Source organism: Daktulosphaira vitifoliae, unplaced genomic scaffold (assembly GCF_025091365.1).
Source record: "Daktulosphaira vitifoliae isolate Bord-2020 unplaced genomic scaffold, ASM2509136v1 Scaffold_1, whole genome shotgun sequence".
In the NCBI taxonomy this organism is placed as follows: domain Eukaryota; kingdom Metazoa; phylum Arthropoda; class Insecta; order Hemiptera; family Phylloxeridae; genus Daktulosphaira; species Daktulosphaira vitifoliae.
The window spans coordinates 38,907,646-38,926,389 of NW_026099572.1; the positions used below are offsets into that span (position 1 = coordinate 38,907,646).

At 27.1% G+C, this 18,744-nt stretch overlaps 1 protein-coding gene across 3 annotated transcripts in view; it reads left to right on the forward strand.

Moving 5' to 3' along the window:
- The first annotated feature begins 16,228 nt into the window (after positions 1-16,228).
- The window catches only part of LOC126903844 (uncharacterized), a 12,047-nt gene continuing 9,531 nt past the window's right edge, over positions 16,229-18,744 (forward strand). The window contains exons 1-4 of one of the 3 annotated variants that reach the window (XM_050682361.1): positions 16,229-16,370; positions 17,249-17,364; positions 17,890-18,328; positions 18,398-18,576. In XM_050682361.1, coding sequence (XP_050538318.1) covers positions 17,348-17,364; positions 17,890-18,328; positions 18,398-18,576 — 635 coding nt within the window. In that variant the 5' untranslated portion in view covers positions 16,229-16,370; positions 17,249-17,347. Of the gene's footprint in view, positions 16,371-17,248; positions 17,365-17,566; positions 17,679-17,889; positions 18,329-18,392; positions 18,577-18,744 lie in introns of those variants that run through there. The other 2 variants (XM_050682352.1, XM_050682367.1) reach the window with 2 other exon arrangements.

Genomic DNA, 18,744 nt, shown 5'->3' on the forward strand with positions numbered 1-18,744 from the left:
AAAAAAAAACAAATTTTAATAATATATAAATTAAAATATAAAATATAATTTAAAATATAAAAATTTTAAAAACAAATATTTTAGAAAAAAATATTCAAACAAATAAAGCAATTTTAACCGAAGTTCAGATCACTAAAAATGATAAAATAAGAAGTTAAGATATGTTTTTACCGCAATTAAAAAAATACACTTATTTCCACGTTGTGTACTCATTGTTATAATTATAATTATAATTATACAGATAATAATACAAATAAATATATTAAATGGTAAAACACGCAAAAGGGATCTTAGTCTTCAGTATTCTAGTGAAAATATGAATAGTGATTATGAAATAGGGAAGATTTTTTATCTAGTTGGATATTTTTACATTGATAGGTTTTAAAAACAACACAAAAATACAAAATAGGCATGATAATTCGTGTTACAATAAGATGTAAACATAGCTAATACATCCTGTTTTTAATGCAATTCCAAATATAATCCTGGCGCCGAGATATCGTATTATTAAATCGTACTCTTTTACGTGGTCTATAGTACAATTGTTTTACGATCTCTCAAAAAGTGTTAAATTTTATTTTTAATCGTGTTAAGTTTGTAGGGTCACATGAATTCATGAAATTAGGCTTGCCAGAATCTATCATTAAAGTAAAAATGACCCATACTAATTATACAACTGGAATTATATCTCTAGCTATATATATGATCTTATAAAATTAAGAAAATGTTTTTATTGGAAGTTGTATAACATAAATCAAGGATAATTATGCAATCATACCGATTTTAAACACATCAGAAAAAGATGTTTCGATTTCTATAAGTAATATTAAATTTGATTTTTTATCACAAGATTTCGTGCTCATAAATAATATGTAAATACTATCAATTGTAATAATGTTAATACTACTAATAATAATAATAGATTAACTCATTTAAATCAAAACCTTAAATGAAATAATTTAAACGGCAAAGAAAAGTCGTCTATTAATAACACTAGTTTACAACAAAATTGACCTATGACTTATGATAGTCATTTTTTATGTAAAATCGTCCGCTGAGTCCGAAAATGAAGTCCAAAATACAAAAAGTAGAACAGTTTTTGAGTTATTGTAAAATTAGCGTTTTTCGTGTACCGCGAAAAAACGTTTTCATTATATTCTAAATATCTTTAATTGCATTCAACCGATTTTCATTTTTTTTACATAAAATTAAACAATATTAAATTACCTATAACTTTTATTTTAAACAATTTTTTATTTGACTTTTTTGTCGTTTGCTATCCACGAATTTACCACTGAATTTTTATCATTTTTTTCAAAATGTCAGAAAAAATTCAGAGTTTTACGTAAAATACACCAATAAAAAATAAATTTATCAACAATAATTTCAATAGACGTCATACTCTAATACATAACAAAGAAAATGATATATTATTTTGTAAAATTGATAAAAAAATGAAGAAGTTATGCGCGATTGAAAAATAAAACAAATTTCCTAAAATGTAAACATCATGTCAAAACCAGTTCCACATTCACTCTCAGTTAAATATCCTGTTTTTCCAAAAGGAAAAAAGAATATAGTGAATCGCCCGAACCAAGTAATCATGCCGAGTGTAAGACTGACATTAGTTTTCAACATGAAAAAATTCCGAAGCTTTTTACCCAAACTGAACTTAATGATTTAATAAGACATTTGAAACTCTCAAAGGAAAAATCAGAGTTATTGGCGTCAAGATTGCAAGAATAAAATTGATTAAAATCACAAGTAAAAGTTACATTTTACCGAAGTCGTCAGAAATATTATGCTCAATATTATATAAAAAAAAAAACAATGTTTGTTATTGTAACGACATTTACGGTTTGTTTAAAGAATTTGGTGAGCCATATGATCCAACCGAATGGCGTTTATTTTTTGATATCAATAAACTAATTCTGAAAGCAGTTTTACTGCACAAAGGAAACATCAAACTTTCAATTCCATTAGCGCATGCTGTAAATATGAAAGAATCGTATGAATCAATGGCTATCTCTAATTACTTTCTCTAATCAACTACAATCAACACAATTGGAAAATTTGGGCAAACCTTAAAGTCATTGCAATGGTAACTGGCTTGCAACAAGGATACACAAAATACATGTGTTTTTTGTGTACATGGGATAGTCGAGCACGTCAAGAACATTAAACACGAAAATATTGGCCAGATCGAGTAAACTTAACAGTGGGCAAAGAAAATGTCAAATTCAATCCTCTTGTTAATATAAATAGAATAATCCTGCCACCTTTACATATTATACTTGGACTTTTTAAAAATTTTGTTAAAGCTTTAAATAAAAATGGAAATTCCTTTACTTATTTGAAAACTGTGTTTCCACATTTGTCCGATGCGTTTACAACCAAACTCGTTTCGTTTGGTTGTATATTCTTTTTTAGGAAACTTCAAAATTTTAAATTATAGAGAAATAGTAGACGATTTATTGATAAACTTTTCAAAAATAGGTAAACAGTACATTTTATAATTTTATTATTTTTTGAATAAAAGAAACATGTATATTTTTAATTTTATCGGAAATAGGGGTGAACATGTCAATGAAAATACATTTTCTTCATGCACACTTAGATTTTTTCCTGAAAATCTGGAAATGAAAGCGATGAGCATGGTGAACGTTTTTATCAACAAATAAATGATATAGAATGTCGTTACTATGGGTTTTGGGATGAAACAATGATGGGTGACTATTATTGGTTTCTTATAAGAGAAAACAATGAAACATATAAAAGAAATATTAAGACTAATGCGTCCTATTTTTAATTAAATAAAAATTATTCTTTGGTTATCATAAAACTAATTACAAAAAATATAGTGAAAATTATAATTGTTTTCTTTTTTGTAAAACTTAATTATTTATTTTATCGATTATATGTTAAATTTACTATATTTAAAATAATTTTTTAAATCCATGCAAAAACAATTTCAATTTTATTAATTCTATAGAAAATTACTTAATATTTTTAGAGAATTATCATTTTTTTTTAAATGCGAAAATTTATCACAACCCCACCAAACTGTAAAATTAACTCAATTTAAAAATGTCCCAATAAAACTATATGAAATAACCTTAAGTTATTTAAAAAATCGAAATTTTGTTTTGAAAAGTAGTATTGTGAGTAATTTTCCTATATTTTACAAAAAAAATTATAGCATCGAATTAGAAAACTCTGATTTTAGGAAATTTGTTTTATTTTTCAATTACACATAACTTATTCATTTTTTTATCAATTTTACAAAATAATATATCATTTTCTTTGTTATGTATTAGAGTATGACGTCTATTGAAATTATTGTTGATAAATTTATTTTTTATTGGTGTATTTTACGTAAAACNGTCTATTAAAATTATTGTTGATAAATTTATTTTTTATTGGTGTATTTTACGTAAAACTCTGAATTTTTTCTGACATTTTGAAAAAAATGATAAAAATTCAGTGGTAAATTCGTGGATAGCAAACGACAAAAAAGTCAAATAAAAAATTGTTTAAAATAAAAGTTATAGGTAATTTAATATTGTTTAATTTTATGTAAAAAAAATGAAAATCGGTTGAATGCAATTAAAGATATTTAGAATATAATGAAAACGTTTTTTCGCGGTACACGAAAAACGCTAATTTTACAATAACTCAAAAACTGTTCTACTTTTTGTATTTTGGACTTCATTTTCGGACTCAGCGGACGATTTTACATAAAAAATGACTATCATAAGTCATAGGTCAGAAAATTTTTTTTTATTTGTAAACTAGTGTAATTTATGCAATCAATTTAATGATATATTAATTTTACCGGGTGATAAACTATCTTATACTAATCAAATTGTACATAAAATAATTACTCCTAATGCTCATCCAATTAATATAAAACAATACAGATACCCTATGTGTCATAACGAGGAAGTTGATAAATAATTAAAAAATCTTTTAAAGGTAGCATTGAAAGTCAAATAGTCCATGGAACTCGCCTAGAATTCTAAATTTTATAAAGGAATATATATTTTATGTTTTGTCTGTTAATAAATATATGTTTGATTTGTTTTATACTCTTTTTTTGTTATTTTCATAAAAATTATAAATTAATTGTTCAAAATAAGAGTTATATAAAAGATCAAATGATTTAAAATATTTTTAACATGTCATAAATATTTATTAACAATATTTTTTAAAAAGGCACTAGTATAGAATTTACTTAATACCTATAAAAAAGAATGAACCAATAAGTTAATACTTATTTGAGTTATTATGCTATCTTAATTATATTATGTGTTAAGTGGAAAAAATGATACATAATAAATATATTCGTAAAAAATTATAAAGTTATATTTATGAATAAAATAAAATTACACCTTTCAGAAAAGCTAGATACAAAAATAGTTCTTATTATTTAAAAAAAAAATGTATAAATATACAAAACCGTGTTTGAGTATCGTATTACTGACTTGATAAATTAATTAGATTAGAAACATAATTTTAAGTAAAAATTAAAATAAAAGCAAATTATCAGATATCTTATTTTAACAAATTTTATATTTTTCATAATTTCTGAATGTTTAGAATTTATAATACATGATTTCAAAGTAGGTTATTTTATGTATTTATGTTATTTAAAATATGTTACATGTTTATATTTATGAAAACACTATTAATTATTTATTCTATGTATTATTGTTTTTTATTAACTTATATCAGTTTGTGGTGTATCCTACTGTGTCCTACTGTGACTCAAATGTGTTATGTATTAAAATTTTTGAAATAATATTTTAGATATTATTTCTCTTTAAGGGTGATGGTGTCGTGAACCCATAATTATTTTGTAAATTTTAGGTTTAAGGAATTTATATGCAACATTATAATTACTATAAAGTATTATAGTATTAATATTTTAATGATTATTTAATGAACAATGTAAATATAAAAGGAGACTTTTCCATCTTCTCAGTGGTCAGTGTTCTATCAGTGAATGTTATATTATAATTAGTTATTATTTTAACTCTTCCTGACAACACTTATCCGCGTTGTCAAATTGGACTTCGAACACTCAGTTTACCACTTATTATTTGGCATCCCTGGAAAATTTTGTTTAAATTGATAACCACATACATAGGTAAATTTAATGGGATACTATTCTAAAATAAATTAAATATTTGAAGCGGACTTAATAAAAAGAAAGCCATTTATGTACATTTAATAGTCCATAATAATATATTTTATTATTGTGGACTATTAGATGTGATTATTATATATCTTGATATAGTAATACAAATACAAAATAAGTATAATATAAAAGCTTTGTGATATTGGGGCACAGCTCACATGATGATTTTTATCATAAAGATTTTTCAATTCATCTTAATTACAAAGTAATTTATCTGCCACTGCTTTCTGTTTAAAATAATTTATAAAAATATTTAGAGGCCAACAGTTTAGTCTTGTACTGTAATACCACATTTTATATCAAAGTCCTATTAAGGATTCTTAGTATAATATTAAAATAAAAAATTAAATAAAATTTCAATGAAAAATAATTACAAAGAGTTAAAATCATAAATAACCTTACATTATGTCATAAAATGCAATTAACGTGTATAACAATAACAGTTTAATTATGTGCATCATACATTCATTTAATAATTATTAAAGATTTAAAATACCACGTATATTTCAACCAATAGAAGCACTCAAAATTTACGCTATCTATCAGCATAATCGCCTGCGTCCATTCATGATAAAATTGGACTGCCAAAATTGTGTACGGCGTGGTCTATCTATATGTATTTAATCTATGCAGACTAGCAGTAACTGTAACTGTTTTATCTTATCTATGTCACAGACTATATAAAAACAGATAGCTCACTAGGCTGAGAACATTAGCAAAAAATCAAGCTCTCTAATTGGTAACAGTTTCGGTGGTGTAGGTCGTTGTACAACTTTACATTATTGAGCAAATAATATACAATAATATTCTACAATTTCTCTAATAATTACAAAATTGATCAATAAAAAAAAAATTTGAAAACATTTTTGCATTTTCATTACTTAAAAAATAATTAATATTATTATTCATGTACTTATTTTTTTTAAATTGCATTTTATCATAGAAAAAATGTCTTTCATTATTAACTGACATTTTAAATATTGTGTTTAATTTGTATAAATGTTAAAGTTTTGTGTTAAGTTTGTTATTTCATTCATTCGCCGTCTTTAAAAACTCATATAGCCGTGTTGTAATTTAGCCCGAAAATAATAAAGAGCTGAATCACAACACGGGGTGACTTACTCCCGTTGGCTATGCTCCAGTATGGAATCAGTTGCTCGGGCTGCACCACATGAAAGTTGGGGTAGGACTTTGCACAAATGGGTCATAAATCACAACACACAAACAATAAACCGCTTCGGTCTTATCCAGGACGAGGCTCAGTCTACTCCCCTCCTGCTGGATCCAGGTGGTGACTGCGCTGAGCGCGCAGTTCGCACGAGATCCAGCCTCCTCGGACGAGGCGCCTTCCGCCACCACAAGCGTGTCGTCCACGTAGCAGACGTAGCAGGCTCCTGCAGCCAATCATGGGGTTGGTACTGCGACGCAGGAAGTGGTAGTGATCAAGCCACTTCCGCCGGTGAAATAGCCGGGAGGCCATTGGCAATGGATTGCTTGGACAATGGATCGGACTTGACTACGGCCATCCCTCCAGAGACGATAGTGATCGACCCTGTTGAATGGAATAGGTTATGTAATTAAAAGATTTAGAAATTATTCGTATTATAATAGTATTTAATATAAAATGTCAAAACATATAATATAAGTGATGTACAACGGCAACTGGTCACTTTACTCGATAGACGGTGAAACTACGACTGAACTGAAAACATGTATACAATAGGCTGCATTGAGTAAAACAACATAATCGTAAAAGGAATGTGTCCCTTTGACCTTGTACTATACTAACATAAGTAAAAATACATTAAACTATTATCTTAAATAATATTACTGTACCCAGTGTGTTGTTTAATAATATCAACAGACCCCTTCAGGGATGGTCAACGGTATGCCACGGTTATCAAGACCGCAATAGCTGCCGTTGACTTCAAAGCCCTGAGGGTCTATCTGTGCGGGTACCAGAAGGACCCGTATGGGGGCCATCCTCTTGAAGGTCCGTGGATCGGGCGCCAGGCTGACAGCCTTAGAGATTCCTTGAAGGAGCTAACGTGTGAGTTCACCATCCGGTGATAACCACGCCCGTCATACTCCTTGACGTGAAGGAGTGGACAGAGTTGAGCGATGTGCAAAACGCATTATTAGATGCCCTCCGTCGTCCAGAGGACAAAGTGCCGCCGGAAATCGGGCCCGTGGTGGTCCGAGCGAATTTCGGCGGCATAGGTCTTACTTGTGTTTGTGTGGATTAGGTTACCTGTCAACTAGAGATCCTTGGAGACAAGAGTCCGAGGTCCACTGTTCGGATCGCCTGGGAGAGGCTGACAGCGCTCTGCACACTCATTTCCAGTGCGAGGCGAGGGCCCAGGAGCGGGACTTTTCGGAGTACTGATAAAGGAGGAAGCGGAACACCTGAGATAGAGACAGCCACGCTGCCTGACACAAGAAGACCTGAGGCGCTGGTTTAGGCCGGTGGCTTAGATTCTTGTTTTTGTGTTCCGTGAGTTATTTTGCCAACCCTCCCTAACGGTTCTTACTCTGAGATCCGGTTAACGGGAGGGGGTCACACCACGTTACGAATCAGCTCTTGATTAATTTCGGACTGATTCATAACGTGGTGATTTGAATAATAGAGATGGCGTGGGCCGATTTGAAGTAATGCCTAAAAAAAAAAGGTTATGATTTCGTCTTTTGTATATTAAGTAGGTCACTTTTTATTTAGATTGTAAAGACATCTTCTACAAGTTCACTCTTCTCGGTAATTCCCACGTCCACCGTTCTCGCTGAGTTACCGGGAAAGTGGGTGGGTCCGCAACTCATTAATGAAAGAGGTGCCACACCTTTCTTGTTAGGGGTTGATCCAGGGAAATCAACATTTAGTTTTCCTCATCAACTTCTTGATAAGAGAGCCTGCAGGTGCCACTCCAGCAATTGGCCTCTGCGCAAGAACATCAGAGTCTAGAGTCTCGTCAATCTTCTTGACCGAGTGGTTTTCGACGCTCAACCTTAACCACTTCTCATCCATGTCCCGAAAGATGTATAAACCAGCATTAGTAACCTCGGTGAACCTAAGGCCACCGGAATGCTTGATTAGCGTATCCTTCGACACCAACTTGGGCGCAAACGCCCCCTGGACCCTGCTTTACCAATCCGACGATTGAAATGCTGAAATCTCTAGATCGGTTTGGGCCTTCAACCGATCCTAGATTCTCCAAAACTCCTGTAACTGTAACTTTTATCATTACTGCTTTCCATCGCTGTTTTTACGGGCGACCTTTCCTGCGTTTTACCTGCCGCCAGGAGTTTTTTTTTGGTGTTACCTTCACCTAGGTAGTTTAACAGAGTGGCTTATATTACATCTACCCTGTATATCTACAGGCTAACAAGTGTCCTAGCAGCTAGCAGTCTGCGGCAGCATATTATAGTCCGACCCAACCGAAGGAACTGTTTATTTCGCAACCTAATTTGTACATCTACAATTTGTTCCTTTATCCGCAACACTGGGACGTGTCTAATTCCGCAAGTAAGGGTCCTGCACTCATTATGAATACAGAGGGAATATCAAGACCACCAATAGAATGACTGATTATATATATAAATATATATTTTTGTTAAATATTTTTGTAATCATAATATTATTAAAATACTGGCATAAAACAAAAACTATAGATAACATTGCTTTTACAGAATAAATCATAGAAATAGGGGCGCATAGAATAGCCGAAAATATTACTATTGAACCATATTTTTGTCGAAATGTATTTTAACCGAACCGTGTTTTAAACTGTATTTCAGTAGAATAGTACTTAAACTAAAAAGTATACCCATCGAAAATTGTATTTAATTTATAATTGAATAGGCAAATTTTTAATGGGATCAAATTAATATTAATTAATGAAATTTAAAAAAAATATATTTTTTCAACAAGGTTTTTAGGTTATAGAATCCATTTAATGGCATATACGTGGGATCTGACCATTAATCAATTATTACCATAAACTGTATGATTCTAGAAAATGTTCATACAAATTTATAAAACATATTAAAAAAAGGACTTTTATCGTAGTTAAGAAATGAGAAATTGTAATTTTGGTAAAAAGTCGATTGAGTAATATATAGAATCCTATTGAAATTTCATTAAGATCAGTGTTTAAAAGTTATAAGCTTTTTAAATTGCAGACAATTTTTTTTTTTTTTTAAATGCCATTTTTTAGGTATAGAATTTTTGAGATATTTTTTAAAATTTCTAAAATTGAAACGTTTTTTTAATTTGTTGCACTGATAACTTCAATAAATTAAAATCCGAATCTTATGATGTATAAACCAAAAAAATCGATCAGTCAGATATGAGAATTTTCATGGACAGACATCAAAAAAAACTTTCTTAGCCTCGCATCGAAGGTAACATTGCTGTCCCAATATTTAAACATACATTATCAGAATAGCTTAGTGTTTGTTTATTTATCATTATTATGGCAGACAAATTCTAGCATTTTCATGTTTCATTGCACAAATATAAAATAAATCGAGTTAAGAAAACACTACTTATGTTATTCATAGAATAGTAATAATTATTGATTGATTGAGAAAAAAATGTATTTTTTGTACATAAAATAAATAGTTACTCAAACATATTTATAATGAATAAATAATCGGATAAATGGTAAAATATTTAGATAGCTAGAATAATTTAAATTAATCCTAAGGTAAGTTTAAGTTAATTAACATTATAATAACTAAAAAAAATAGGTTTATAAAATTAAAATCTATTTAGTGTTCGTCCAAATGATTAAATTTATACCAAATAATTAATGAGTAGAAATAAAATAATTCTTTGAAAAAGTAAACATATGGATGCGGACCTCATTTTTTTCTATCGCTAAGGGCCGAATACTCCTCAGTACAACCTTGAATGCAGCATTGTCAAATCAGCATAGATTAAATTTTGACAGTGATTAAAATTACTATCATTAAAAACTTATCCCCTACTAGGAGTAAGAAATCATAATTATGTGTATTAGATATGAGGACTATTGAAGTTATCTCTAGGGGAACAAAATTTCCGATGACTTAATCTTTTTTATAACTATTAAATTTATATTTTCTATAAAGCAATAATAATGACGCATACAGATTCTACAATTGCACTTATAATATTTACGTAGAATAGGGGTTGTAATGTCAATCTTCCTGAAATGTATATTTTTTAATGTAGCGTTTTAAAAATCTGATACATACAGATTTACAATAAAATACTATTTTTACTTAAGAAATTCATATACAAATATAAATTCTAAATTGTATAATAAATTTATCTATACTGTTAGCGCGAGTTACACTATAATATTGTGTTTTATCTTTGTTTAGCTGGTCAGCAATGTATCTTTTATTGTAAATCTAGTCAGTGTACGTTCCACCGCTGAACCATCAGCGACGCGCTCTAATATTAATCTAAGTCATACTTGTATTTAAATATTGTGATTTAAGTTAATTATAAATAAAATTACGGAGCAAATATTTTGTAAATTATATTTATAGTTTGTTAAGTTTCATATTTATTACATTAATCAAACAAATTAAAAAATATTATAAAAATAAATTTAAGTGAGCGTTCGATTTATTAACGATTAATAATCCCGCTTCACCAACATATACTTTACTGATGTAAAGTTAAAATTATATTTTTAAACTTTTAATCATAAATTAAGTACATAAATAAATATTTATAAGTTATAAAAGTAAAAATATTATATAGTATTTCTATTTATCTATACCTTTATTTATTAGCTTCGATGTGAAGCTGAGAAGGTATTAATTTCACTATGATGTGTTTTTTTTATTTTTATTTATTTATTTTTTTTTGTGTCTGAACAACAAGGTTTGACACTTTTATATATATCTTAAATTAAAGCTAAATGTAATGTACTTTATTATGGAGAAAAAAAATGTCGGACTTTATTTTGTCTTCACGGTGAAAATGGCTACCGAATGCTGTTATTGGGTGAAAATTCTCGATTTTATTTTTAACTTTATAATGCTATAACTTATTGAAAAGTGTATGGATCAACATAATTTTTCTATGAGAAATACTATTTTTTAATAATCCCTTTTTCATTCGACATACTTTATCTTAATCAGGGTATTAATAAGAAACTAACAGATTATGTAGCTTTTGGAATAATTCACCAATTTTTTAAAATTAAACACTATCTAAAGATTTGCATCGAAGCTAAAAGTTGTGATTTTAAATCCCCCCCTGTGGGCAGGTAAAAGGTCAGATATAAAATATACCAAATGAAAGGTAATGATATCATGCATCTATATAAAAAAAAATTATATTGATTTGGTTATTTTTCAAAAAGTTATAGCAATTTTTGAGGGTAATGTCTTCGACTAGATACGATTTGTGATCTTTTGACATATTGTTCATCAAAATCGGTCCAGCGAGAGCTTAGATTGAGCGTTCAGACACAAAAAAAAAAAAATAAATAAATAAAAAAAAAACACATTATAGTGAAATTAATACCTTCTCAGCTTCGCATCGAAGCTAATAAATAAAGGTATTGATAATTTGGTGAATTATTCCAAAAGCTACATGATCTGCTATTTCTTTATTAATATCCTGATTAAGATAATGTATGTTGAATGAAAAAAACTTTTCAATAAGTTATGGCATTATAAAGTTAAAAATGTAAAAAATAAAATCGAGAATTTTCATACAATAATAGTATTCGGTAGCCATTTTCACCGTGAAGACAAAATAAAGTCCGACATTTTTTTTTCCATAATAAAGTACATTACATTAGCTTTAATTTAAGATATATATAAAAGTGTCAGACCTTCCGGAAAATTTTCAAAAGTCAAGTTGAAAAAATTAATTTTTTGTGAAAAAGTTGTCATTTTAAATCCCCCCCTGTGGGCAGGTAAAAGGTCAGATATAAAATATACCAAATGAAAGGTAATAATATCATGCATCTATATAAAAAAAAATTATATTGATTTGGTTATTTTTCAAAAAGTTATAGCAATTTTAAGTAAAAAAAATTGAAAAAATTTCGAAAATTAGCGATTTTTAAATTTGTAATTTTTTTGGAGGTTTCCCCTATTTACGGGGAACGAGGGAATTTTTTTCAATTTTTTAAAATTAAACACTATCTAAAGATTTGCATCGAAGCTAAAAGTTGTCATTTTAAATCCCCCCCTGTGGGCAGGTAAAAGGTCAGATATAAAATATACCAAATGAAAGGTAATGATATCATGCATCTATATAAAAAAAAATTATATTGATTTGGTTATTTTTCAAAAAGTTATAGCAATTTTTGAGGGTAATGTCTTCGACTAGATATGATTTGTGATCTTTTGACGTATCGTGGAAAGAAATCGGTTCGGTGAGAGCTGAGAAAAAGTGGTAACAGACACAAAAAAAAAAAACACATCTTAGTAAAACCAATACCTTCTCAGCTTCGCATCGTAGCTAAACTGTAACTATCGACAATAAGTGTTCTCGCTGTTATCGGTGATGGGTAATAGAACCCTCTCACGACGAAAATAATTATATTTAAATACTATATTTTGTAGGGTAATATTTTGGAGGGGATATTAAAATGTTTTTATGTATTTCCTCGATCCACAATATGACATTCTGAAGTAGTGATAAATAGGTTTAGAATAGGATACACTAGGCTTGTTCATGGGCACCTCATACAAGTCGAGCCTGAATAATGTATCACTTATGGGGAAGACCTTACTGCGAAACATACCATGGTTCGTTGTAGAAAATATACAAACATCAGAAACAACATCAGTTTCCTGAAAATCTGTACGAATTACTAGGACCGGACCATGAAGTGCATCGAATAATTAATATTTATTAATTAGTGATAAGGGTTATATTTTTCCATCAGATAAATATTGCTACGATATTCATCTACTCCGAAATTTGATAATTTTTTAATCGATTTCGCGAATAATCGATATTTGGAGCAATCAATTTATAGTCCTATTCGGAGTATTCATTGTCGGAGTAAATGTATTCGGAGTTTTTTTACAATGTCTGAGTATATGAATGTCGGAGCATTACCAATTCGTGACAATCGCCATAACCCGAGTTCCACTATTTTTCTTTTATCAACTTGTGATATTATTTTTTATTGTGTTTAAACAGCCTTTTTAAACACATGTTTAAAACTACATAAAAATTTAATTTTATAGAGGACATTTTTCTTTATTTTAGCGATATTTTATGTGTACATTTTAAAGTGTAATATATATATTTAAACTACAAATTAAGTATATAAAAATTAAATTTGTTCTCTTTGTGCGTATAAATAAAAACTAAATATAGTAAGGTTTAAAAAATAATAGTTCATACCAGTCAAATCAATGAATTGATTTTCAATTCTTTCTTAAGTTATACATTAATTTTTAGTTATATATATATACTAGTCCGTGTAGACTTTCATGTAGTTATTTTGAATTTAAACATATATAGACATCAAGTACTTGTTGATGTTTCTTATAAAATTTTTGTTATTGTATTTTTATTTAGACATTGTGTCATTTTAGTTAATAAATATAATTTCTATTTGATATTAATTCTTTTCATATATTTTTAAAAATAATCATAATTGTTTTCCTTATTGGGGTTATTGTTGATATTACAACCAAATAATTAATTTTTCATCAACTAATGAACATAGTTAAAAAAAATACTGTAAAAGAACCTTTAGATTTATTCCAGATATAATCCTATACATAATCACCCATAAATTATGTTCCAAGTTAAATATCACATAATCCATAATTAATGGGTCATTTAGTTTATAATTTAATTTCCTGATTGAGTCATCAACTAATGTCAACTTTTGAAATAATAGATTTTTTCACTGCAATTATTTTGCAGTTTTAATTTTATAAATTTGATAATAAGCTATTTCACTTAATTACAATTGGTTACAACAATAAACTATAATCCAAAATAATATGGTTTAGACATGGTCTAAATGGTTTTAGAAGTATATTTTTTACCTAATTGTTTAGATGTATGTATAGTTTATATCCCAAAGCTTAATTAAATGGGGAAGTGTCAACAAATTTATTTTTAATATTAAAATAACCCTTTATTTGGAGTTATTTCTATATAAGAACATCATTTGTTAAAAATTTGCCAAAAAAATGATAAAATATTAATATTAATACATGCTATCATCATAGTATAAATCCTTCTTCTTATGGTTACTCAGTTTAGATTTGTGACAAATTTATTAACTAATTATATCATATTAAATATTTTTGTAGAATGAATAATACAGAAGAATTTTTATCTAAGAGTCAACGAAGTAAATGCTGGTTATCGCGTGATAGTTATTGGGAGTGTCTTAAAATCAACAATGAAAAAGTAGAAAATTGTAAGGATTTGAGAAAAGTTTATGAATCATCTTGTCCTATTCAATGGGTACTAATTATATTAAATACTCTATTTTGACTAGATCAGATAAAACTTAAAAGTAAAATATAAAAGTTTAAAATAAAAGTAAAAGTGTATAGAAAATAATTAAATATTTATGGTGGTCAAATTGGCATAAATATATTTTACTCATCCCATTGAGTAAACAAATTTTTTTTTAGTTTTTTATCCTAATTAAGAATATATAAAAAGATTTTCTTACTTATGAACAGCTTACTTATAAGGCGATGAGCTTTTAAAGTAGACAACTATTATGTGATCCATGTTTTTCGTTAAGTGCAAAGTGATAGTATAATGATTGCATGTGCATTGGTTACTCTTGTAAATAAGTAGTGGTTTTAATTATTAATATATTTAAATAGTACAATTGTTTTTTTTTTGTTTTTATTAATTATATTTACATAAATGTTTTAACAAAATATTAATAAATATTTGACAATTACATCCAATGACAAATCTTTGTCATGTGATGTTTGATTATTTATTTATTTTATCAAAATGTTTTCTAAATTAACATAGTCTTTTATCAAATCAACAGAACAATTTGTGGGGTCTGGTACAAGTATATTTTTTTATTTTTTTAGTTGGCCATTTGATTACCACCCCTCTTTGAAGGATTTTTTTGCATTATTTGGAAAAATAATTTTAGACTATATGTCTTATGGGACTATAAAGTCTTTGATAATGAAAATGATATATTTTTTCAAAGTTGGATCAAATACAACAGTCCACCCTTATCCTTTAATATGGGTTTTATAGAAAACCAGCTATCAAAAAACTTAAGCTTTTTTTGTGTGGTGTTTTGAATTTGAGATTGTCAAAATTTTTAGTTTAACTCGTTTGTATTAGGGTTAGACTTTTAACTTACTTACCATCCCCGAAGAGTCACAAAGTGTCAGACACTAGATCTAGCAGATTTAGTTATTCTCTAAAATTTTAGGTTTTTTGAGTTTCCTTATTTAACAAGTTCAAGAAACTTAAGTTTTTCAAGCATTATTTTCGACTAGTTATATCAAATAGTTTTGGTAAAAGCATTAAAAACACTTTTTAAAACAAACATTTTGAACAAATTGATGGGTTAATAAAATGCATTTGTTTCAACAAATCTAATAACTTGATTCAGTAAATATTCTATGTATATATAAAATATTTTAATAATGTTAAAAGTTTCGACTAGATTATAAGCATATTTTTTATAATTTCTCTCTGTGAAAAAAAATTTATATATTTTTTTTAAATTTCAAAATAGCCATTTTTTAGCTGCTTTATTGAAAATTTTTGATGGGTTGATAACAGCTTAAGAATAAATATTTATTAAGTTATAAGCATATTATTACTATACAGAGTGGTTATGAAGTGAATGCAGAGTGCATAAATACAAGTACGAATTGTACATCCATGTGTCTTTGTTAATTTATCAAGTCAACTTTGTTTAATATTGCATATTAAAAATAATTTTAATTTAGTCTTTGTACATTATAAGTATCTGATCTAGTTTAATAGTGTTCAATAATTGATTTTTTGAGATTTATTTCTGATTATATTAAAAATAAAACTTTTAGGTAAAACATTTTGATAGAAAGTACAATTACTTACAGTTTAAAGAAAAGATGGAAAAAAAAAGCTATGAGCCTTTTAAAGAAAATTGATAATTCTAAAAATTACTAGTCTTAATAACTTTTAAAGACTGTTTTAGTATAGTAAAAACTGGTAAGAATAATAATTAAACATAATACATAATTTTATTTATTATAGTATTCAATTTAGATAAAATATTTTTATTAGAATTAATAGAGTACAAGATAATATTTTGCTTTATTAATAGTCATTATTTTAAATAAATTTCATTACAAGTTCATGCATTCTTTTACAATTATATAAGAAATCTGTTTCAATAATTCAAGAAAATTGAGAAGTGAAAGCATAAAAAGAAAAAATTAGTATTCTTATTTTTTTTAACTGAATTGTATTTTAACTTTGATGCGTAGCTTAGAAGCTATTTGGTATTACTTTGCTAAATTTTTTTCTTCCTTTTTTTTGTTCAATATGCCATTACACCCATTCTTATTGGACCATTTGTTTAGGTAAATACATAATTAACTAGCTTGTGTATGGCAAGGGATTCTAAAGGATTACAAGAATGACAATATCGTCGATCTTAGTTATTCATTGAGGGCGAAAACCCACACCATTGATCATACATGCTTATAAACATCAATTAGGTCCCCTCACCCTTCCATAATAAGTGAGGGAGAAACTTGTCAACTGGTAGTATATCAAAAAATGAAGTTGACATTGGAAACCTTTATGGCATCAAAGAGTAACCAGATTTTTTTATAAAACTCAGTATAGGCTGCATACAATAGATCATAAAGTCTGAATATATAAGTAGTAACTATACCCACTCACTCTTCTAATAATAAACTAAATTATCATATTTATTTGATAATGATCTAATTAAGAAAATGATTGATTAATAACAACTATTGAGCGAGTATTTATGGAGTTAATGACAATTTAAATATTATTAAAATACTTTTTTTGAGGTTCTTAATATATATTAGCATGATTTTATAATTTTTTTGCAGTTCATATCAGAGGAATACAAATTACTTTTATAATGATGTCAGTTAATATTAATTTAAATAAAATAAGTTCTAAAATTGAAGAAAATATCCTTCAAAATAATGTACTGTACCTTAATGTAAGTACCTATGATTAGTTTTGTTGTATTAATTATTTTTATTAAATGCAACATTTTATTATTTGAAAATTTTTGATTGAACTTATATCTTTTTAACTCTAAGCATTTTATGTTTTAGAAAATTGATAAATTTAATTTTGTTTATTAAATTAATAAAAAAAAAAATTATAACTTATTGATTTTTCCTTTATTTTATGTTTAGGATGTTAACATTTTTCTTGAATCATTAATTAAAAAAAAAAAGCTTGAAGAATTTTTATCACATGGTTATGAAACAAAAGAATTATGTCAAAAATCATTAAAAAAAATTTACTGTAAAATTATAAGTAGTATATCAATAAGAAAAAATCTTTCATTTGATTATAATTTATTATTACCAAAAATTCTCTATCAAATACTATTTTTAATATACCAAATAGATATAAAAAACACTTTAAAAGGAACTCAAAATAATATTAATTTATTAAATATTATTACTAATGTTATTGAAATAGAATCACAGTATCCATATTTTATACATTTTAGTTGTTTTGATGAGAGCTTCAAACTTTCTTATGAGGCTTATAATCAATACTGTTTGCAAGTACATATAGGAGCAATAAAATGTTTAAATTTTGATGATAAATTGATGTATATCAGTGAAACTATTGAATGTATTTCTAATTTATGCTTTAGTCATTGTGGCATAAAATTAGATGCTTTAAAACATTTAACAGAATATGTAACTATAATGTCGAAAAGTCAATGGACAAATTTATCACATTATGTATACAAAGTTATTATGGGCCTTATGACACATAGTGTACCTGCAATTCATGAACAATGTGTGGTTTTATTTAGAAAGTGTATTGAATTAGAGGATTTAGATTATATATTGGATGTTGTAATGTCAGAAATTTCATGGTCATTGAGAATAAAATATTTTATGTTAATTGAGATTGCACCGATGTATGGAATTAAAAAAGTAATTATTTTCATATAAAATATGATAAGCCTTGCGTTATAAAATAATTATATAATTATTTAAGTGTAGATTTTGTGTAAATATGAAGAATTGTCAATTTCAATGTGGAGTAGCTTGAATGAGCCTTATTTGCTTTCACCGTGTCTTGGATTATATAAAGTTTTTGTTACAAACCTTAGTGAAGAAGATTTTTATACCTATATAATGAAACCAATTTTAAACCCACTTTTCTTAAAAAATATGTCTGCGTAAGTTCTATATTTCAAGATCCATACTTTATAAAAATAATTATTTTTAGTTTAATTTATGAGAGGGAGGTTGAAAGTATTTTTATCATTATTAATTTTAAAAGGAATTATATGATTAATTATTTTTTGTTGAATTTTTAATTTATATATATATAATATATATATATA